Source organism: Strix aluco, chromosome 1, assembly GCF_031877795.1.
Source record: "Strix aluco isolate bStrAlu1 chromosome 1, bStrAlu1.hap1, whole genome shotgun sequence".
NCBI lineage: Eukaryota > Metazoa > Chordata > Aves > Strigiformes > Strigidae > Strix > Strix aluco.
Window position 1 is genome coordinate 128,496,638 of NC_133931.1, and position 24,369 is coordinate 128,521,006.

General features: G+C 41.0%; 1 protein-coding gene across 1 annotated transcript; it reads left to right on the forward strand.

The window, feature by feature from the left end:
- Positions 1–3,729: 3,729 nt before the first annotated feature.
- On the forward strand, positions 3,730–17,150 carry STEAP1 (STEAP family member 1). The gene is made up of 4 exons (XM_074849002.1): positions 3,730–3,794; positions 9,457–9,969; positions 11,467–11,631; positions 13,381–17,150. Exons 2-4 carry the CDS (start codon positions 9,466–9,468, stop codon positions 13,636–13,638), a joined length of 927 nt encoding a protein of 308 aa, XP_074705103.1. The 5' UTR covers positions 3,730–3,794; positions 9,457–9,465; the 3' UTR covers positions 13,639–17,150.
- Positions 17,151–24,369: the final 7,219 nt, after the last annotated feature.

Consider the following 24,369-nt stretch of genomic DNA (forward strand, 5'->3'; position numbering starts at 1 on the left):
GAGATTAGAAGGCTCAGGGAGGCTCTTAACAATACATATAAATACCTGAGGGAGGAGGGGAGTAAAGAAGACAGAGCCAGACTCTTCTCAGTGGAGCCCAAAGACAGGGCAAGAAGCAATGGGCACAAACTGAAATACAGGAAATTCCATTTAAACATAAGAAATTCCATTTAAACATAAGAAAAATATAAACGAGTATGTTTACTGTGACAGTGATCAAATACTGAAGTTGCCCAGAGAGGCTGTAGAGTCTCAGTCCTTGGAGATACTCAAAACCCAACAGGACAATGCCCTGAGCAACCTGCTCTGTGAACACTGCTTTTGGCCAGGGGAGTGAAGGGAGTGGACTAGGTGATCTCCAGAGTTCCCCTCCAACCTCAACAGTTCATTGATTCTCTGAAGTCAGCCATCACTCTATAACAAAATCTTGAAAATTTCCATGATTCCACAATCCCTCTGGATTTTCACTATCCTCACAGTGAAGAATTTTTGCCTAATATCCAATACGAACCTTTGAGCTGCAATTTCTGATCCCTGACAGTTCTTACATTCCCTGGCACTACCAATAAGAGTTGGGCTTCCTCACCTTTGCACCTCCCCTTCAATGTTTGAGGGTTGCTAATGCATCACCCCTTAGTCTGGTCTTCACCAGACTAAACAAGCCCAGTTCCTCCACATCTTTCCTCAGGAATCATGTGCTGTAAGCCCTCCCCAACCCCTGCTGAACCCCCTCCAGTGCCATCCTGGAAACCCAGCCACTGTTTCAACCCGGCTGAACAAGCCCATCTGCACTTGTTTAAATTACAGGGAATGGCTTCCACCCTTCCACACCACTTCCTCCTATGCAGCATCATTTCTGAGTCACCCAAGGGCATGCTAGAGTCATCTTGCTGACAGTAATAGTTACACTTAGCTTACTCAACTAGTTCAGGGAGAGACTAAGTGTTAGTATGATTATATGTAGGCCTCTGTGTTACTGGAAGACTGCACCACTTTCCAACCACTTGGCAAGTTGTTCTTGGAGCTCCTAGTCTAAAGAGCAGTTGCAGAAGCAGATGAATTGTCCTGACCACAGACTTCTCCCTGTACAAACTGTGGTGAAAATGTTCTCAAGATTAAAGCACTGTCAGGCAATCTTGTCAATGATGCAATGATTTTTTTCCTCCAGAAAATGCAATCTACCATTCCCTCACATCCTTTGTCAACATCACACCCAGAGTCTGTCCAGAATGAAGAAATAAAACACAGACACGCTAAGACAGTCACCAGAGTGTTTTTCATCTCTGGAAAATACCCTGTCACGCTTTAGCAACCACAGAAGTATTCCTCTTTCTCACCCAACTCCTGAAATTGTTAAAGAATACTGACACTCTTCTAAATGTTTGGAGCTAGCCGAATTTGCACAGCTTTAAATTTTTGTCAGTGAGATCATCCCCATTCTGCATGTGCCAAGAGAATTTATCTCATTTTGAATCAACTCCCGATTCCTGTGGTGTTTCCTACCTTAAGTCTCACACTTCTTGCACGACACTTTACATAATTATCAGTTCCAAGCTATCAGCATGCAGTGGTATCATCTAGATGTAATAGTGAGCAGGAGGACTGCCATGCAGTTTGCTTTCCAGGAAATACTCTAATACAAGTGGTACTTTGAATGACCTGGAAGTCATGCCTTAGGGTAGCCATGAAAGGGAAAGCTTTCCCTAGCATTTGAATCTACTGCCACTTTGTCAGCACCCGCATAAAATGAGCTTTCCATTTTTATTCACAGGCAGGCAGCTAATAGTACTCGGGGTGCAGAGACTAGAGAAGGGATTGCTTGTCCAGAGATACTGAGGAGCATCTGTGCAGAGCAGCATACTGGGTACTTACTTAATAGCCAGGTTCACTTTGGCTGGCCTTTTGTGTCATCTTCTGAGAATGCTTATGCAGGAGCTTAGCACTTGTGTGTTTTATGAAAAGGCTAAGGATATCTTAAGGACATTCTATCCTTGAGATAGGGTATGCAGATGGTGAAATCTCTCAGCATCCTGAGCTACCTTTTGGACTATTGATGTAGTCCCCGTAACACTAATTTACACCAGGACTTCTGAGAAGTGCTTTACCATAGAGTTCACTCTGAATGAGACAATGGTTTTAGCCCTTTGGACTCCGATTTACCCAGTGTGTAAGAGCGGCCCAGCACACCTTGCTGCAGTCAGCCTCCTCCCTCCCCTGCGCTCCCACCACCAGGCGTCACCCTGCTGGTGCTATGGGCTGGGAACTGGGGGAGGGGGGGGGGGGGAACATAGACAAAAAAAACCCCAAACTGACGATGCAAAAAAGGAGCAGGGAAAATCAAATGGCACTTTCACAAAGTGAGAGCATACAAAAGTTAGCATTCCTTGCAAAAGAGTAACTAATGGAAAGCACGTGGAAAATAGCCTTCATGCAAAGCACAAATACGCTAATGAAGGCAACTATGTAGAAAAACAGAAAGTTAAGGTTTTAACACAGGAGAGAGAATTATTCATCTTTTATTCCTTCTAAGACAATCTCCTCTTTTCTGCCAGACGTAGCATTCAGCTGGAGTCTCTGTCCACTTAATATCTACTGAGGAGAAAAAAATGTATTCCCAGGATATAAAGAGATGGAACTTGGCATCATTTCTGTGAAGATATCCTGAGGAAGATGCAACGAGCTCTGGGTGAAGAAATTAAAACATTTCTGAGACCAACTGGCCACATTTTCTGCAATGTCAGTAAGCCACTAAATGTTGAAATATCCACTGAAACAGAGGTCTCACAAGAGAATGATAGTTCACAGGATTGTGTGACTAAACTTTCAGGAGACAACTGCCTTTTCAGAATCACCAGCACAGAAAGAAGGTAGAACACTGTATTTGGAAACAAATAATTTTGAAAGTGAGGAGTGCTCGCATTAGAAGTAGGATTTAATACAGCGTTTTGCCAGGCTGGGAGAGTGACAGGTTTGGAAGAAGTGGTAGGGAAGGGAGGAAGGACTGAAAGGCGATTAAGTTTCCCGGGTAGGGACCTGCGGAGCTGTTTTGCGGGCAGCTGGTGAGACAGGGGCAGCCCCCGGCCCCCGACGTGCTGCAGCACCCTCCGGCGAAGCCACGGGTGCGCCCCGGCAGAGGGAGCGGAGCTGCTGGCGGGAGGCGGATTCCCAGAGGCGAGGGGCAGCCGGGCAGGCAGCGCACCTCGGCACCTCTCCTTCTCCTTCTTCGTCCTTCTTATTCTTCATCCTCTTCCTCCTTCCTCTTCTTCTTCGTCGTCCTCCTCCTCCCTCCTGCGGGGCGGGGAGGGCGCAGGTGAATGCGCCCTTTCTCCAGCCGAGGCCTCAGCATACCCACGGCCCCGGGCTGGGCCGGAGGGGAGACCCCGAGGCCACGCCGCTCCGCCGCCACCGCAGCAGCAGCAGCAGCAGCAGCAGCTCGGGACGGCAGCCGGGACACCGGCTCGCACCCCGCCGGCGCGGAGCGGAGCAGAGCGGAGCGGGATGGGCGCAGAAGGCGGAGCCGGGAGGGGAGGTGGAGGCTGCGGCCAGGCCCCCCTCCCGCGCCGTTCCGCTCCTCAGAGTCCGGCAGGCGCTCCGCAGCGGACCCCAGTCCGCCTTCCCCGACAGACCCGCGCCGCGGCCGGGCACCGCCGCCCGCACCGCCGCCCGCACCGCCGCCGGCGGGGGCTGCCCCCTGCTGAGGGAGCCGAGCCGAGCCCAGCCGAGCCGAGCCCAGCCGAGCCGAGCCGAGGCCCGCGGCGGGAGGACGAGGCCGCACTGACGACGGGACGAGGCGGGTGAGCCCCGGCGCGCGGGGGGCGGCGGCCGTTGCCGGAGCCGCCGGGGAGGTGTCCGCGCGCGCCCGCGTGGCCGGGCTGCGGCCGGGTTCCGGCGCGGAGCGCCCGGCCCCGCCCGCCCCGAGGCCGCCGCCGGGACGGGACGGGACGGGACGGGTCCCCCCGGGTGCCCCCGCTGAGCCCGGCCTCCCCCGGGCAGCGGCGCGAACCGGCCGGGCGTCGGGCTGGCAGCTCACCCGGCCCGGCCCGGCCCAGCCCCGGCCGCACGCTGGCCGCGGAGGAGCGCCGAGCGACGCTCCCCTGCTCCAACCCCCCGCGTGTTTATTGGGTTTTCCACAGAGTTCAGCAGAATTTTGAAGAGCAGGGAAAGTTTAGTCGCTCGTGTCCCGGGGGCTTGCACCGTCCGGCACCGTGCAGCGGGCACTCTAAAAGCGAGACGGTTACCCCCGACACTTTCACGCTGTCGTTTTCCGATGGTGCCAGAAGGAAAGAGACTAGTCCCTGTCCCCTGCCTCTTCCACCACCTCATCATTATTATCATAGCCTGTTTATTTTACCCATTTTTCTTTTTTCGTGGAGCCAGCCCGGAAACCCCTTACTCAGGAAAACCTCTCATTGACTTCGGCTGATGTTTTCTCGGGGTAATGTCTGCACAGTCTGGATCCCCGTTGTTATAATGAGCCTGTTTTCTCGGTACAGAATGCAGTAGCGTACTCACAGCCTTGGAAACTTGGCTTTCCACAGCTGGACATCCTCCATCCTCATTCACAGCTGCCTCCCAGAGCAGATGGGGTGTGCACTGAGGATGGACATTACTACAACTGTTTCCTTTCATAACAGTTGTGACTTAGATAGGGCTATAACTGATTAGTTTCTGGCTCTCACAGGACTCCCAAATTTTTTTCTTCAGACGCATTCCAAAAGACACATGCTGTAGATGACTCAGGCAATTCACAAGGAATTCATAGTGGAATGATAAGGGTCTTGGATTTATGCTTTTCCAAGACTAATACTGTGCTTTGTTATTGGGTGCACCCAAAAAATAATTTTGTGTTAACGCTGGTATCAGAAGCCACATGGACTAGTACAGTTCGGCACCAATGTTGCCTTGCATGCAGTCGCATGGCTGTAACCCATATTTCCATGGATGAGCACATGCATTCATTCACACACACTTTCTTTTTTCTTCCCATGTTGTCTTCTGCTGCATAAACCATTAACACTGTATTTAACATTGTATTAAACATTGTTTCCTAAAAAAAACAATAAATCAGGTTTTAGGATCAGCAGCTGGCATTCTAGCTCATAGATTTTTTTTTTCACATCATGATATCATTTATTAGATCCTCATCAATACAAACCTTTAGTCAGAAGCTGTTACAAGACTCTTCATTCCTAAATTTTCTAAAAGAAGAGTGATACCAGCATGAGAATTCGGTGAGTCAAGCTCTTCCACACAGAGCTTCCCAATCTAAAATATGCTTTTGGATCCCCAAGATAGTGTAGTAGTCAGAAGAGGAGAGTTATGAAGTGGCTGGGATCACTGTGTAAGCTCACGTACACTGGTGATGTAACAGTTGAAAGCTCAGTGGGGGTCACTGAAGAAAAAAAGCAGCAAAGATCTGAGCCCCAAGCTGCTTTAACAATTTTAAGAAGTCAGTCTCATTACCTGAAAGAATAAAAAGTTGGTCTATAAGTTTATGTCCTTTTTTTTCACATCAAACTTTAAAAATCAGAGGGTAGGCCTCAAAAACAGTGTGACTGCCCTTCATATTCTGAGTTCTTTTAAAGATAGATCTGGAGTTCACTGTTAGAATTTTTTTCCAGGTAAGTGCATTATACTGAGTTATGTTTGTAAACTCTTCTTTGCCATTGTAACAGCTAGAAATACAGTATATTAAAACACATAGAAGTAGAAATTCTTAACTAATCATGGGACTGCAGGAGCTGAGGTTTTATGAAGATACCCAATACCACAAAACTTGTGATAAAATCACTGGGACTAGCCCTAGGAATAGGGGGGGGGGGAAACAGAAATGTGCCTTCATCAGCCCACACTTTCTTGTGTACAGCATATACAAACCATCCATTAACTGGTGTAGGAAAGGGTTAACAGCCTGACCTTCAGACAGAAGCTCTTGTTGACCCTACTCTGCAACACTTGGCTGAAAGGTTATGCCCAAAGGGAAAGCTTGCTAGCAGGAGGGAAAAATCCAAAGAGAAATACTTAGGAAAAGAATACTTTGGCTTCAGGAGTCCGGTGGCCTGGCAGAAGGCAAACCCTCATAGCAGACAGAGCAAGACTGTAGGACTCATCCACTGAAGGAACCAGACACAGTAAAAAAAGGACAACTGTCAAAGTCTGATTTGTCCATACAATTTCCCAAAAGGTTTATGGGTATAAAAGAATCAGTAGGTATCAAAACAGTTTCATATCTAGTAACTCAGCTGTTGGAGGAGCTACCTAGTCACTGTCTTAAAGGTAGCCACAGAAAGTCCCACCGTGGTATGGCACCCTGAGCTTCCAGTGGTGTGGTGTTAGTGCCTCTCCTTCTGCAGAGTGCGACTCTGAGATGCACACATGGGAAATCCTTGCAGTTATTTTACAGCCTTAACGATACTGTCTTTCCTGCTATCCTAGGATTTTCAGAAACATCTCTTCCAGTTTATCCATTCTCTTCCTTCGTGGGTTGGTTGTTTTTTTTTTTCTGGTTTCTGATTTCTTCTGCTGGTACCTGTGGGTGATGAGTATTGCCAGTGTACCTTGAAACAGCATGAGTGAAGCTCCAGCTGGAGTTTCCTGGCAATCTTGAAGGGAGACTATACCTCTAAAGCCACAGAGTGGCTGCCAGGTAGACCAATACTAAAACCTGAAAAATATTAGGAAACACACATTTGCGTGAGTTTCTTGCCTCAGCAAGTCTCATGAACTTGCCAAAATCCATCTTCATAACATTTTACATGTTATTTCTGTAAGCTGTTTCAAACTTTATTGTTGCAATTTAAAAACTTTCAGCCTGAATTCCTTCCTTCCTTCCTTCCTTCCTTCCTTCCTTCCTTCCTTCCTTCCTTCCTTCCTTCCTTCCTTCCTTCCTTCCTTCCTTCCTTCCTTCCTTCCTTCCTTCCTTCCTTCCTTCCGCTGGCGACATGAGCATTAGTTTAATTATCATTTTTCATCAGTGATTTTGTTCTGTTGATTTATATCCTCTCAGTCCCTGCTTTACTTAAAAAACAAGCTGAGCTTTTCTGTTCCTTCTCAGAGGACAGACTTTCCCCATTCTCCAGCAAATGGGCAGAGAGGAAAGAAAACATTTTGAGGGAAAATAGGCTTCAAAGTTCCAGCAGGACATTTCAAAACCTGTTTTACATCCTGTGTTTGTTTTGCAGGGAGTTTCCACAATGGAGAAAAGGGAAGGTGATAATCACAGCATTGATCAGAATGCAGGTCAGAGCATCAGGCCGAGAAGAAATACAGGAAACCTTAGCAACTTGCTAATGTCTGTAAAAAAGCAGCTCATATGTCACACAGAATATTGCAATCTTTCATTCAATTTTGTCCAGAAACACTGTGTTCCAATCACACTGGCTTATCATCAATACTTCTAAGTCTTGTCGCAATATTGACATGAAGAGATAAAAAGATAGAGAGCATCTCATTCAATTTAATCACAGTCCATGCTAAAAACTACATAGGTTGGGCCAGCAAAAATTACACGAGGTTAGTTGCTAGTTGCATTTTACCAGATGAGCAAAGCTCTGTAGAAAGAATTTGGGATTTTTAAACAGAAATATAAAATTTATCTTTGGAGGAGTCTTCATAATTGCCACATTGCATTCAGTAAGTTTTCCACATCACACAAAAAAGTCCAGAAAAAAAATCCACTCCAACAGCATTTGCCTCTGCAACAGCTGATACACAGAAGTAGTTCAAGATACAACTTTCTATTGTAATGTGAACTATCTCACAGCTGTGAAATACTGAATTAGGCTTTACAGACTATCTCTTCAAGAAACAGGTATCTGTAGGTGAAATGGGTTCAGGCGTGAATCTCAGTTTGTATAATATATACCAACTTCCAAATCTGCAAAGCATAGGCTACACTCTACTTTTCTTCACAGACTAGAGAATAAAAGTTACTTAGGCTACACCTTCACTGTTACAAAAATATGCTTTTATCATCAGATAAACACGTAGTAGCTATTCAGCTAAAAAATCCTAATGAAGCCTATGCCCTTTAATTGTACTGTGAGGTACTGTAGGCTAGTCAGTTGGATGTGGGAAACAGGCTACCTTGTCTCCAATTAGGATTTTACAGCAAGATAGCAGTGTACATTTTTTATGTCTTTGTTAAAAAAAAAACACTACATACTGAAGATGAACACAAGACTTGCACCCACTTATCCTTGCATTATTTACAAGTAGTACGCTGTTTGAATTGACTGCTTAATCAGCTTCAATGTAATATTTGATTCTTAAGAATCAAACGAGGTAATATTGCTGAGATAGGAAGATATCCTGTATCACAGCAGAACACTAACTTACAACTTTCGAACTACTAATATTTGCCTTCCTCAAAACAGACAGTGCCATTTTGCTTTCTGGAGGTCTGGACATCTGTTACATCAGTCATTCTAAAGCTGAGCCATTGCAGCATTCCTCAGTTTTGCTTTATATTTCACTGGAATATTAAAGGACTTAGGTGTTTATTACCTAATGTTACCAGTTCTCAGTTCTCCACCTCTGGACGGCTGTCTGTGGCATTAAGGGCCATGTCCTGCTGTTGGTACACATATTTTAATTTTGTATGTATACTGATCATGTACCTCTTCCATGAACTATAACTGTGGGACAATCTTTAAATATATTATCTCAGTGTAAAGCAGTTTATAATATTACACTAAAATTTTGTACTACCTTAGCTCCTTCTAAAGTCTGTGATAATTCTGCCAAGGTCTTCTGTGAGACTAGAATCAAGCCATGCCTACTTGACAACAGAAAATTCAGCTTTTTAAACTGAAGTGGCTCGGTTTCACAAGTTTTCATGAAAGTTGAGAGGACAATGTTACATTTGTGAAGGAGAGGAAGAAGACCACGGGACTTGATGCTGGAGTTGACAGATGCACAGCTAGTCTAATATGCTGGATCCCAAAGATCCCATGTTTAGACTAGACTAAACATTTCTACTTGCATCCTTATTCCCCCAATTAAATGTCATTAAAATAGCAGTGACTGAATGAAATCTTTTATTGTCTCAACCCTGGATTCTGTTATTGTGCATATTATCGGGCTGCATCATTAAGTCTGTAGCTGAAATCTGACATTGGAAAATTGTAGCTCATATCATAAGAAGCTGTAATGATCCATCACATAATGTAATCCATCTTCCCTTGTGGTGTACTTCCTGGAATTAAAATCTATTTTGAAATCACCACAGATAATGAATGATGAATGAGAAACCTATGCTAAAAGTGCCTTGCTCAACTACTGACTATGATGTTTGAAACTTTATGTCTTCAAGCTACCTTGTCTTTAATAGTGTGTATGTTTTGTATATGGTTTCAGTGCAATACGGTGTAAAAGCCATGATGGCAAATACTGTCATTACTGAAGTTTTTAATCTTCCCTTGAACTCACTTGGTATTTCCTTTCTGTCCTTTCCAGAATGTGGATATGCAAATCACCAATCCACCAGAAGCAGCTGCACTTTTTAATTTACATCAAGCACACCATTTTGGTGAGTTTGAACACTCTTCAGAACAACACTGCAAGCAGGATCTGTTCCCCAAGTGGCACTTGCCAATGAAGATAGCATCTGTGATCTCATTATTAACATTTATTTACACTTCTGTGAGAGATGTCATATATCCTTTTATAACCAGAAAGGAAAATGTTTTCTATAAAATTCCAATCCTTGTCATAAACAAAGTTTTACCAGTGGTTTCAATTACCCTTTTAGCACTAGTATATTTACCAGGAATATTAGCTGCTGGTTTCCAGCTGTATTTTGGCACCAAGTATAAAAGGTTTCCTCAGTGGCTGGATAGATGGATGTTATCAAGAAAGCAGTTCGGACTTCTCAGTTTCTTCTTCGCTGCAATGCACGCCTGCTATAGCTTATGCTATCCAATGAGAAGATCATACAGATACAAGCTGCTGAACTGGACATTCCAGCAGGTACGATGGGCATGCAAATGCCAACCCTTCTGTATTCAGAAAATCCTTGTTTTGGTCACTGAAGCTAATCTGGATGGGGGGGAATGCCATTTTCATTGCCTTCACTTGATTTTGAAGCAGATCTCCACAGAGCACTGTTAAGGGATGAAGCAGGACCTAGTTGTTAAAGCATGTAGGAGAGTCAGGAGTCATCACAGCTGTGCCAGTGTGTATTAAATAAGTAATTTTCTTCATTTGGGATTTTTTATCTCTCTGTAAAATGCATGTAATTATATCTGCCTCACAGGAACATTTAAGTCTTTGGCACACTGTTAGTTTAGTGTGGATTAATCTTCCCTGCACCAGTGGAATCTAACTATCTATAAAAAAACAAGCACACACCATTTTTAGACATATTCTTTGTAAAGTGAATTAGCCAGCAATGAAGGAGGGATGAGGTAAATCACTGTAATCTGTATTTGCCAGAAACTAAATTCACGAATGCTGATGGTTCCACAATTGGGCTCATGCACACTAACTTGTTAAAAGAATTTCAGTCATGCTTCTGAGTCATGGGCAATAATTGGCTGGTAAAGCTCTGTAAGATCCTCTGTGACTACAGAGTTCCTAATACTTACATATCGCCTTGAGTGCCATGAGTATTGCAATATCAGGAATATTCCAATATAAGGTATAGACTGCAAATGTACATTTTTATTACCCTCAAAGTCTAATCTGGAGTTTTATTAAAACCACAGTATGAAGTTAGCAGCTTCTTAAGAATTCTGTAAACAGTCAAACTACCTGCTGAAAGCTCTGATATCAGCCTTACCCGTAATCCAACTTGAACGGATTATCAGAAATTTCCTTGAGATTCCAGTCCTCACGATAAAGAAGTGATTGTATTTGGGGTATATTACACCATGGTGATCACTGGCAGCATCAAAGGGCTGTTGCAAGTACTTATAAATAGGAGAAGCTTTGACATCAGTGTATTAAAATCACAACCTTTTCATCCATCCCAACCATCGTATTCAGTTCAGCTGAATGTACCAAGTTGTTGTTTTTAAAAAAATTGAGACAAACAACTATCCTGGCAGGATACCATCGTTAAGAATGCCTGCTGAATTAGCTCCCTAAAATAGTGTCGTTAATATATTTCCTGTTGTTATAAGCTCCCAGATACGGTATTTAGCCATAGATGGAATTTTTTTTGTCAAAGAACAAGATTTTTCCTGCTGTGAAGGCAGGCTAACAGGCCTCAGAACCAGTCTCTCCCGGGCCAAGATGCTGATGAAGCCTAGATTCTTCTCACTTAAAGCCCACCTTTGCTCTGCAGATACTAGTGGAGACTTCGTCATCAGGAGTAAATAGCAGTTACATTCAGAGACATTCAAACAAACAAAAATACTGTGGTTTTTGGCTTATTTCCTGAATATTATGGTGAAAATAGCTGTATTTCACACAAACGGCTAAGTGTGCCAGTCTGTCATTTTAAATATGGTGTTCTTTTGGCAGGTCAAACAAAAAAAAGAAAATGCCTGGATTGAACATGATGTTTGGAGAATGGAGATTTACGTGTCTCTAGGAATTCTGGGACTTGCTTTGCTGGCCTTGTTGGCAATAACATCCATCCCATCTGTCAGTCACTCTTTGACCTGGAGAGAGTTCCACTACATTCAGGTATGCTTAAATGTCACTATTACATGTCATTAGTTCTCATTTGTAGGACTGTATGTTATCAACTAAGACCATTAGGAGTTAGAAATATCAAACACAGAGAAGTTAGTGAAAATAATCTAAAAGTTTGTTCTGTACTCTTTGTTAACTGCTTTGCAAGACACGTTCATTTAATTTGTTATTTTGTCAGGAGAAAAGACTGTCAGGTGCAGGGTATGAAGTGGGAAGAAAGACAACTCCAAACCACTTTTTGGCTCCACTGACCTGGTGACCAGCAGCAGCTGTCCTTTCAGAACCTATTCTTAGGTCAAAGACCTCTGGTGCTGAAGGCATTTCAGTCATCTTCTGGGCATCTTATGTTTCAGGAATGTCCCGTGTCCTGCTGAATTAGGAGTAGGTAGTATGGAACCACCCAATGTTGTTCCCATACAACATGGGATTCCATTACACAAGGAGAATTGCTTGTTGCTCCCTTGGAGCTGTTTTGGCAATTCTTTACTGCCTGAGCAGTATGAGGTGGCAGAAAAGTTCAGGAGAAGGCTTCTGCCCAATAATACACGCAAAGGTTCTCCATCTACAGCATTATTAGCTTCATAACCCCCTCCAAAAAGGTGTATTCTGAAAAGGAGACATCTTAGAACAGATGTATAATCAAATCCAGCCAGATGTGCTTGTTTCATTCACCTAAGTATTTGTTTTGCTCTTTTACTCAGGGGTGGTTCTGTTGACATCAGTATGACCACACTAGAGTTAGGCAAGTGTTGAATTAGGTCCCTGAACACCAAAATCTGAAAATTCAATGACCTACTAAGTACCTGGCATTTGAAAATTTGCTCTGAATTTGAAAAGTAGATCTGAAATGTAACTCTTCCTACAATTACTGATTTGAGAGTCTGCACGCTCTATGAAGAGCATCATTTGTAAGAAAAGAGTTTTCAGCTCCACAGAGAATCTATATGAACAAGTCTAGCACATGATTGCTTTCAGTATTAAATTAGCATGGTGAAGAAACCCAGAAGAGTAATACTAATATATTGGATTAGTTTTATAAACAAATAACCTTTATACTTGAAAATCAGATTCTGTAGATTTAGCACTTGGAAAGGCAGTGTTTGACTTCACTGATGACTAATTCCATTTTTCTAACAATATCAAGATTGTTATGCAACAAGAAACTCAAAATTACTAGTAACTCTAGCATAAAATTTCCTTTACTCCTGAATTTCGTAGACATCCTAAGCCAAATTTATTACTGTAAGTGTAATGAAAGACTTCAGTTTCCTGTAGTTATGCAATTGCTTTCGTCATAGTACTAGACTTACTAGAGTTTCTGATTTTGAGTGACCTTAAAATTTTCTTTGCAAACAATCGATTAAGCCATTTATAAATCTGCTTTTGAACTCATAATAATTTATCACAGAAATTAAGTAATTTAGGATACAGATGACATCTATAAATAGAGATATTGAGAATTGACCCTTTTTCAAGAATAGCCTGTAATCCATGATCTCTTCTGTATACTAGCTAAGTATCATAGCAATAGCTGAAAAATGTGCCTCATCTGTTTTCTCGTATGGTGGCATAAAAGTTAGATTCTCGAATTATAGTTCTTAAATTTTAGTTCAATGGTCTTTTTTCTTTGACTTAAGTGCGTTGGTTGAGGCCTCTTCTGATTTCCATATTTGCTTAACAGTGTACTTTTTTGCCAAGTTGGAAAAAATAAATAGCTTACTATTTTCTTTCTCTTTTCAGAGCAAGATGGGATATTTGGCTCTGCTGTTGTGCACTGTTCATGCACTGGTGTTTGCTTGGAATAAGTGGGTTGATGTTAACCAATTTATCTGGTATACACCACCTTCATTTATGCTAGCAGTTTTTCTTCCTATTGTAGTTCTGCTTTGTAAATGCATACTGCTCCTCCCGTGTTTTAGGAAGAGGATAAAAAAGATCAGATGTGGTTGGGAAACTAACACACAAACCAATCAAACCAGCATGACTTCCAGACTGTAGATCAAATATGGACATTTCCTGTCTACGTATGTAAATATGCCCAAGGCTACGAAATGTTCACTTGCAAGCTTTGTTTTCATATTTTCCATAGATGTTTCTTTTTTACTTTTCATTTTGACTTCAGGAGTATGGGATACGTGATGCAATTTGGACCTTTTCTAAGACAGAAGGTGGAAACATTCATTTTACACTTTTAATTTATTCAGTGTTCTGGTATTTGGTCATTTCTTTCTCCTGACTCACTGCTTTTAAAATCCAAGGGCTTCATTGCCTCAACTGTAATTATTTCGTAGGCAAAAGCAATCATAAATCATTGTTCCAGTTGACCTCAGAAAGTAAATAAATGATTACACTGCAGAACCCAGGAATGCTTTCTGCTTCCCACAGCCATGTTTGTTCCTTCATTACATCTCAGTATTATAATGGGACAACAACTACAGTATTTATCATCCCATTCCCCCTTATTGCCTGCATTCAGTGTTTCACTCTGCAGAACAGGGACCTTGGCACATGAGCAAGACAGAAGCCTTGTATTCCCCCCAGGTCTTGGTGGGACAATTGGGCAAACAGAATTGCAGGGAACTTTACAAGGTAAATCTCTCCTGAGGCTTGGGCACAGTCTAAAAAAAGAGGTTTTAGACTCAGATCTCCATCTGATGGAGAACTAGGTGTGTCTTTGTTTACTTAAAACTATAAAACATTTCCCATTTTTTATTCCATGAACACGTTCTTTTGTTTCTGATGCTGGAAATTTTCCATGCTTTTGACCTAAGCCTGCAGCCCTTGACGTGTGCTAAACTTTATTCATACAAATTATTCCAGTGGGATAACTCGCGTCAGGTAAATGTGTTTTACTGTTTACTCTAGGGCCAGCACAATTGTGTGACTGAAAGAAAAACATTAAAAATAGACATTTGAATCTTAACATTGATTTGGTGAGATTTTCACATAGAATGGCTTCCGAATGCATTTGCTTTTACAAAAATTTTCATATAAGCTAATTAAACCTCACTTTCCTTATGTTGCATAGGTCTGGCTGGGTGTTTTAAATGAATAATGCATTTGTTAGTATCTATTTTTAAATATGTTATGCAGTAGTTAATATTTTCACCCAGCATCAGGAACATTTCTGCCAGTCTCCCTGTGAGAGTTGACTAGGACATGGACTGATGATGCCACCTATTGCTGGGGTCATCTGAATGAGAATTGTAATTGGTAATGGCTCTGGTATTAAAACAAACAGGAAAACAATGTATGCGTAAAAGAATATGTAATATATGGTGCTAATGATTCTGTTGTACATTTGTGGACTTGGTACACTGAGCATAAACACCTGACAAATTAAATAGCTACAGGGACACTACATTTTGGATTTTCCTTGTTATAACTCCATTTAATTATTGCAACTTAAAAGCTGGCCTTGTTATTTGCACTTAATGTAGTACTGTGAAAATAACTGGGGACATGGTGGCCTGTATAATATAGACTGAAGAGAAATGAGTGGCATTGTGTATCACATCAGTAATTCATGACAGAGGCAAACACTCTCTCGAACACAGGAAGATAGTTTGCAATGTGAATCTAAGAAATTTCTAACAACAGAACAGGAAAAGTGTGGTTGTCAAAGCATTAGCATTTACATTTCTATAAATGAAATATATAGAATCTTTTAGTAGGGATGAATAATAATATTTGCCAAAGACTAAAGCAGAATATTACCAGCACTTTGTTGTCAGGAGTCATAAAAAAAATAATAAAATCATTTTCCTAATGCAACAGGTTGAAGCAAGTGCAATAATAAAGAAATCCCTTTGTCTTCTGTATTGTCCACTAGCTACTCATAAAGTGTGCTCAAACTTAGTACTTAGAACAAAGCTGAGACTGTAAGTACTCCAAGCAACCCCTACATGCATCCATTAAAAAGAATGACATTTCGTTTTATCAAAATATGTGCTAAATTGTCTTAAACTGTGCTCTCCAGAATCAGCCCTGCTGCTCCCTTACTTAGAAAGTCTGGAGAATTTAATTCAGTATCTCCAGCTTTGTTAAATTCTGGTCAAATAGTTGGCCTAATTGTTTACAGCTGGTCAGAGAAGTCAACCCTTTGACACAGAGAAATATAAACAGCTTCAGGGGTAACAAAACATGTGGCACAGAGCGCAGAACCTGACCCTTAATAACTGAAAACTGAAAAGAGGGGTATGAAGACACTCCTTGGAAGAAGCCACTCAAAGTTATTCATATGGCATGTATAAACCAAAATCAAGGCAAATGAATATGTGTATGCATTTTGAGAGCAAAATAGTTCAGGGGAATGATAATGGGCTTCGAGGCTTTTCACCTTATTACCAACTGAAATCTTTTGCACAAGGGTTCTGTTACAGATCAGTTAGATCGGTGAGCACTGAGTAGAGGAGTATGGTTAATATGAAGTTAATAGAAGCTGGAAGTTAAGGTTCCGTGCCTTTGGAGTCTGCATCTTATTGCACAGCAGTAGAATTAGGACACTAAGTCACTTTTGAAAATGGAACTTTAATTCCAAAGCTGGTTTGGCCCTTCTGAAATTTTTGTCCAAGTTCTTAGAACATTCTCTCTCTGAATCTATAAGATACTGTCTAATCTGGAGACTAACAAGCAGATCCTTATTGCAGAAATCACTATAGGTACCACTGCTAGAAAACTGACGAAGAACTCCATGAACATGTAAATATATTCTCTGTATTCAACACTTCGTAAAAAGTTTTTGAGCTGTCTGTTCTAACACAACTTTATCCAAGCAGTGGGAAGGAACTGTTTGTCTGTACCATTGTTTTTAGTGCATAAAATCAGAACAAGGCACATCACAAGCACAGAACTCCTTTCAGGAAGTACTAAAGAAAATGTATATACATGTACATCTTTATCTTCTATTCATGGTGCAGCAGGGATAAATTTAGATTCATCCCACTCCAAGTGGCTGAGAAATCGTGTCCTAAAGAAGCATTCTATTGTAATATGCAGCTCTATGCACTTGTTACATAAGACAGTGCAAACTAGCATAACTTCATTAATTTCAATCTGTTAATATGGGTTGAAATCCTAACATAAATTACAAGTGAAAACCAATTTCAAGATCATCACATACTATCCAAACTGACCTTTTTTGCTCATTGTTCAGCTGGGGACATTAACCACACTTCAGATTTTTCTCTCTAGCATTGCCCAGGGGCAAACACAGAAGTGTCTGTTACCAGCTGAAATTTGCATACTGTCTATGAAAGGGCTACAGAAGCAAATGCTATTGTCATTACTTTATTTCTCCTTTTGTAATAGACGTGATTTAGTTCACTAATTAAAATAACTGCATATGTATCTTTTAATTTACGTTTACGTACCTATTTCAAAATTCAGTGTATTAATATGCCTATATACTACTGTAATACATAAAGTCAATGTGTGTGCAACTGTTAGGCACTTACTTGTATAACACTGATTACTTTTATAAAACTGCATCATTAAATGCTTCAATGTGTGCTGTGTCTGCCATTGTGTCATATACATCCAGGGTATAAAGGTAAAAAGGCACAGCAGAGTCTAGAAGAGCTGCTGCCATGAACTATTCTTCCCATACTGGTGCAGGACCTGAAGTCTCCAAAGGAGAGAAGACAAAAATGTGAAAAGCAAAATGGACACTTTCATAGGGGGATGTAATGAAAACACATTTTTTTCTGACAGATCTTTTAACTGACAGACTGGATATTCTAGCATTCAGAGGAGACTTTTGTGAGAAGGAAGAGAAAGCTGAGCTGGTCGTGGAGTGCTTTGGAGGGAGACCTATGATCCCTGAAAACACTGATCAAAGACCAGGAAAAGCTCAAGAATGGTGAGGACATTGAGGAGAGGAAAGGAATACAGGCATATTTTTGGGTAAGAATACATCACTCTGGTGTAAGTGGTTTTGCAATGCCTCTGCAAAGGCTGCAAAGTACTTCCTTCACTCTTACGTGTCCCTGATGTATTTAAGTCAGAGACACAGAATTCAGACACTGGAGAGATACTTATAAATTGTTGAAGAGACTTCAGGAATTTTATGCCAAGTTTACCTGGGGTAGCTAGTTCCCAGAATACTATTCCCACAAAGCGGTACCAACAATGAATGCCCAGGAAGCTGGAGCTGGGGCTGTGCTGGCTATGGTTTAATGTAAATTCCCGTTGACAGCAGCATTTACTGTAAGCAGTCCCTCCCTTTGGCCACTCTTCTCCGTTCTCTCAGTTCTGCAAGTGTTTAAAGCTGTGAAGTTAATCAGACCAGGGAATTGGATCACGTTGAAAAGTAATGCAGGGAAAAGAATGATTCAGCCAGATCCATACACTGGTCTGATTCACCTGGCAGCCATGCACATATGCCAGCAGGAAGGTGAATGGCGTAAAGGGGCAGCTTAACTTAAACCAGCTTAAACTGCACAGTTGCAAGTGCTCCTAAAATTCAAAACTTATTTCATCCTATTTCAGTAGCAAGAATGTTTCATTGCTTCACTTATTTGTCATGTTCTTAGTTTTCCATGAATCAGTGGGCAAAAATGTATTCCAGAAAGTCACCGAAAAACATACAAAACTGACTGACCTCTACATGACTGTGGACTGTGTGGCTTCATTTGTCTCACGTCTTCCCTTCTTTTCTACATCCATAGTTTCTAGTACTGTCCCTTAATAACATGAAATGTTATCTTAACCATTTTTTAAATTCAGACTAATTTATTTTAAGATGATTTTCTTAAAATGGCATCAAAAGAATCATTTAAAAGAACAAAACAACAGATTTTCAAAAAAGTGCTGAATCCACCCCCAGAGAATGTAGTCTGCTGTAGTTACTGCAAGTATTGGCAATGGCTGATCATCGCCACTGATTTTTTTCAGTAGTGCTAGGATTTCTTGATCCCATCAGCATGCTCTGTTGCTGATGGCAAAATAATTTCTTTTGGCGAGACCTTGGACTCCTGAAAAAAATCTCATTGAATTCAGTTGCATCAGGGTACAACTTTTGCATCGTTGTTTTAACTTTTCTATAGGTTGAATGTAACATTTGAATGGGTGTGGTGAGGCTAATTTATTAAGGATGCATAATAAGTTTTCAGAGATTTTCAAATAAAAATATATAAAACCAGTCAGTGAACCAAACTCTATAAACTTATAAAAAAGAAGACCACAGCTACTTCCAATAAAGATGATGCAACAGAAGATACAGTTGTTTTGTGTTTTATTTGTTTCTTTTTATGTATATTTCATCTTTGTAGCATGAAACTGAGATAAATATGCTATGTCCTTGACTTGGTTAAAGATGTGTAGTCCCTGTGGAACTGGTGGAATACTACCACTGCTACTGTTGAAAGTATTTGGTCCTTAAATTTCATCTTATGGGCTCACTATTAAAAAAGAAGTGAGTCAGCTGTGGGGTTTTTTGAACTGGACAGTCAATCTTGTAGTTTGCAGTCACGTGCAGTCTTTATATACATGTTTACACTGTTTTGCTGGATGTACTCTATTGAAAAAGAATTTTCCATGTGAATGTCTCAATCACTTGAAATGCTGAGAAGCATCTTATTGCTGGATTTGAGGAATGGCCACATAACCCATCTCTAATTTTTTCTCTGCCTTTTTGTCCAGTCCTGTGACTCATACATACAACTGAATGACATTTCTCTCTTGCCTGTCCACCTGTACCTGTGATCTCATCTGCATCTCATTCATTCAAAAGTTCTCTATGTGACCTGCATAATACTAATACTCTAATGTGACCTGCATCTCATTCATTCAAAAATACTCTTAAGCGTTCTAACAGGAAAACCTTAAAAAGAAAAAAAGCCAAGAAACCAGAATGGGAAAAAAACAAGCCACTTACAGGGCACCTCAAGCATCTCTGCAACAGTTCAGCAGCCTAACAATTGTTTGATGGCACCCATGATTAAAATAATGATGCCTTTCTCTTGTGCTTTCTAATTTGCAATAGACTTAGTACATTCACAAGGATATGAACATCCTAAATTATTTATTCCCAGATAATTAATGACAGACAAAAGGGTATTCTGGGGCAGAGGAAAGCTGGGACTATGAAGCTATGCAAAGAGGCATTAACATGGAATGGGAAGGAACAGGGCAATAGCAGATCTGGAACAAAGAGCAAAGGACACATTGCAAGCACTCAGATTTTCTTGAGAGGAAAGAGCAAAGGAGCCCAATGGATGTTAAAGGGGAAAAATAAATAGATGGAGGATACTGAATGAGATTAATGCAACATCATCAAGACAGTGGGGAACAGAAATCCTTAGTCAGGGAGATGGGTAAAATGGAGGACAAGTGAATAACAGATGGGAGAGAGTCTGAAAAAAACACAGTGAATCCTTGAAACGGAGCGGATGGGTAGGTTGGTTATCCACATGAAGCTGGGGAATGGAATGAACAAATACAAAGAGCCCAGGTGTGTGCAGAGTTTGGCCTGCAGAACCTACTAACTTGCAACCACTTCTCCACTTCTTCATCCCTGAAATACCATTTGAGGCATTTCTAGGGAAATTTGTTCAAATTCCACTGCTATGTATGAACACCAGCAAGGTTAGAAGTGGTTCTGTGACTTGGAGGAATTATTCCCTGGGATGTAGCCCTACAATTTTATTATAGATGAAGAATATACTGTTTCTGAAGCTGGGGAAACATGAGTCATAGATATTGCTCCACTTTTCATAACAATCTAAATATAAACTGAGTTATCTTCAAATAGATTGTCCTTATAGTGGAGCAGACATGGCTGCTTTACCTCCTGGTAGAGTGTACAGTATGTTGTGCTAAATGAAGGAAAACGTTTATGTAAGACACAATGAAGCTAAGCCACTCTTAAATATTACATATGCAGAATAAGGAACCAAGTGAAACCAGAATTAGACGGTGCATTAAACTATATTCCTAATAAATTCAGTTTTATCCTTGTTCTGATATCACTATTCTATTGCAAATATTTAATCCTCACCTTTTAGTTCTTGTAGAGACAAAATTCCCAGTGAAATCAATGGGACTTTTATTTAGCTATTCAGAGTCAGGTTTGTCCCCTGCAGTCACATAAATACTTCAGGTCTACATTCTCCTTGACACAATTACCAATAAATTGTTCACCTTTTCCAGTGTTTGGGATGGACTCTATTCTGCCGTGTACGCCCCATCAAGACAGCTTTATCAAGGGAAGAGCACTAAAATTTGTCACCATTTCTCCATTACCAGAGCCTGGCCTGGAGCACTCCATATCACAACACAGCAGCTGAGCCACAAAATCTCCTCCTCACCAACTGCCCAGCTTCATTCAGCCCTGTTTTAACACCCTATGCTTGCTTAGTTATTTCTAAGTTCCTCCCTGAAAACTCTTCCATATAATTGGATTCTTACACCTTTCTGATACAAAGGTGCTAAAAGAATAAGGAAAAATTGGTGGTGGGGAATGCCAGTGGTGAGGAAGAGCAAAATTAAGCACATAGGGCAAGTGGGAATGGGATACACTTAGCTACTAGAATGAGGTGAGGGTGGGTGAGTGAAGCAGGGGGAAACTGAGAGCCTACAAAAAGTCTGGGAGATGAAAGGGGGGGGGGGTTATCATGTACTGACAGGTGCTTTTAATGCCCTTTTCCCTCTGTTTTTCTCATTCTCATTCCTTCCTGATCCACCTTGATCCCTCCCCACCTTTGGTCCTTTCCCTAAACATCCCACAGTAAGTCTTGCACACTCTCATAATCCCCTTAAAATAGCCCATAATAATTTTCATACAATTCTCTTCCCCTTGCATACCATAACAAGTCTCACAGCCCTTTAGGAAAACACCTCTTTAGTTCACATTACATTTCAGGGGAAAGAGTTTCTTCCCTTGGTCACCCTGGTGGGTTTCACCCCAGGGACAGCAATCTGGTCATTCCCCTTGGATGGTCTTGGCAGTAGGCAGTTTTGCTTCCTTTTCATTGCTTAGCTTGCCAGGGTTCCTTTGCCTCTCATTGCTCCTCTGACCCTCGTTGGGTCTTTGTGTTCACCATGATTAGCCTTTGATCATTTAACTTAACAGTACAGAGAAGAGCATCTCAGATGTGGAGCAGCTGCTTTACAGGCAGAGAATAAAAAGGTGGAAGCTCTTCAAATGAGGGGGGAGAAGGTGGAAGGGGATCAAATCAAAGTCTGCAAAACATTGAAGACAGTGAATAAGATAAACACAGAACTGGTTTTCACCAAATCCACATTACCAAAACTAGAGAGCATTCAATGAAACTAGGAGATCAGTTTACAACTGATTAAGAAAGCTCATCTTTATGCAGTGGGCAGAGAGCCTCTGGAGCTTGCTGCCACAGAGGGCTGTGGGGGCAAACTGTGTCTGCAGTCTCCAAAGGGGGTTAGACAAATTCAGAAACAACAGCCCCTAAAGCTACACTAAAAGGACTTTGCAGGCATATACCCTATGACATCACTAAGACAAATATGGATTTGGGAGGAGAGTACAAAACACTTGCACGGTCTCCTTATAAAGCATCTTGTTTTGCTGCTCTTGAACATGTACTAGCGGGTTAGATAGGCTATTGGTCTAACCAAGTAGGGTGTTCCTTATGTTCCTACACTTTGAGAGGAAATCTCTCAGACTGATACACTCCTCTAAGTTTTATGGCTGGAAAACAAATGTGTTGGGAATGACAACTTAAATCCTGAAGAAAAAGCTATTGCCTTGATCTTGAAAAGAACTGCTTAACTCTCAGGCTCTGTAGCAACTCACTGGCCTTAGTTCATTTCTGTGGAATTAACTACATAAATCTTCACAGGATTAGTTCTATAAAGATTGTTCTATAAAGACACAGATTTTCCTCTCACAGTGCTAAGTTGCTGTTGAATTATCATGGTTTCATTTTTGTTTGTCGGGGAATATTTTACACAGCTGGCATGGTCCCGTTCAGTGAAACAAAATGTGCAGAATAAATTAACTGAAGACCTAACCTATGACAACGTACATGTAATAAGAAGGTTACAAATATTTTACATGTTAAATGGTAGATTTCTACATTTTCACAACCATGATGCTACATACTACACAGTGTGATCTTGATTAATTTTCATTTCACTCCTGCTCTCAAGAAAAACCTGTGGTCTGCAGCTTTGTGAAGGAAATTTCAACTCAAAGAGTTAAATCCTATTAGTAAAACAAACATACCAGTCTTAGGCTCTCAGCTGGTGTTTAAGTCACAATCTAGCCTATGCTTCCCTCAGCTACTTTAGTAATGGGGCAAGTATTATTGTCTTTTAAATGAGTTTTTCAGTTTTGCAATATCCATGCTTCACTAAGAAAGACATATGTCTGTTCTTGGTTAACAAGTCAACTGACTGAAAGTTTTGATCTGGATTTAATTGTTTGCATTATAAAAATAATCTGTATTTCCTCTGGCCTCGGGTCCAACAATTATTGCAGGCACAAGATCACACTTTTAAAACCTACTGTTTCACTTTGTAGATGCCTTCTAAGATGAGCAGCCACAAACCAAGACAAATTCTGACCTTCTATAACTTACACTACAAAGCAAATGTGGTTTCAGAATTATAGGGAAAAGTGGAAAGCTCATACATGACCTTGTGCTCCATACAAAGCCAAGAACAAATGTCCTGAAGCCCCTTAACTGCGCTTCAACAATAGCTATGGAAAACCATAGTCAGAGAAAGCAAGGAGAGGTTTCCTTCCGTCAGCTTCTTTCTGGTGAATAAAATTAATCTGCTAGATCATAAAAGCAGAAACAATCCTAATTATTTTCTATTTGGATTGCCTTAGAAATAGAATTGTAAGCCTGGATCTCCTGTACTTTTGGTTGCTTTGGGTTTTGGGTTATTTTGTAGGGTTCTTTGTTTTGGATTAATTGCCCTTAATCTGTAATTCCTCTTGAGAAGAAGGAGATACCTGGTCTTGTTTCTCATAACTTGCTAGGATTTCTCAACTATGGCTTATTAAATGTGCTCTATAAAGGCTTTCCTTCTCTTTCCTTCATTTTTTTCTTTTTTCCTTTCGTTTTTCTTTTTTCCCTTCCTTCTTTTTTCTTTCTACCTCTCCTCTCCTCTCCTCTCCTCTCCTCTCCTCTCCTCTCCTCTCCTCTCCTCTCCTCTCCTCTCCTCTCCTCTCCTCTCCTCTCCTCTCCTCTCCTCTCCTCTCCTCTCCTCTCCTCTCCTCTCCTCTCCTCTCCTCTCCTCCTCAAAAGAATATCTGAATGTTTTTATTTATCTATTTCAGTTTGTCCTTCTTTCCTTGCTTTTGACTACTGAAATTCTGATCCTACAGGGTCTGAAAGAAGGAGTGATACCTGGACAGTTAGTGAAACAGGAACATCACAAATTGATGAAATTCAAAAGCGTGAAGGAAGGGAAGAGATTTCAGTGTAGGTATTTACCTATTTAGTGATTAGTTAGTGATTAGGGGTTTCTTAAAAAGAGTATCTTTATTTAAAAACAGCATCTTTCCAAGTAAACAATGACATCAGATTAATTAAAAAATCAGAAAGCAAAGAACAAAACTACAATTTATTTCTACAAAAAAAAAAGTAAAAAGAGGTTTCAATTTTCTAAATCTCTCAGATACATGTTGTCCTTACAAAGAATGGGTAAGAGGTGTAAGTTTTATTTTTAGAGTCATTGCAGGCTGTCATAAGAAAAAATTAGTTGGCCTGAACGTTCCTGGCTGGGAAATACTGTATTTTTCTG

Coding starts and splice junctions, on each gene's coding strand:
- STEAP1 (XM_074849002.1), top strand. CDS start 9,466: ATGCAAATCACCAATCCACCAGAAGCAGCTGCACTTTTTAATTTACAT. Junction 9,970..11,466: donor TGAACTGGACATTCCAGCAG/GTACGATGGGCA, acceptor TTCTTTTGGCAG/GTCAAACAAAAAAAAGAAAA. Junction 11,632..13,380: donor GAGAGTTCCACTACATTCAG/GTATGCTTAAAT, acceptor TTCTCTTTTCAG/AGCAAGATGGGATATTTGGC.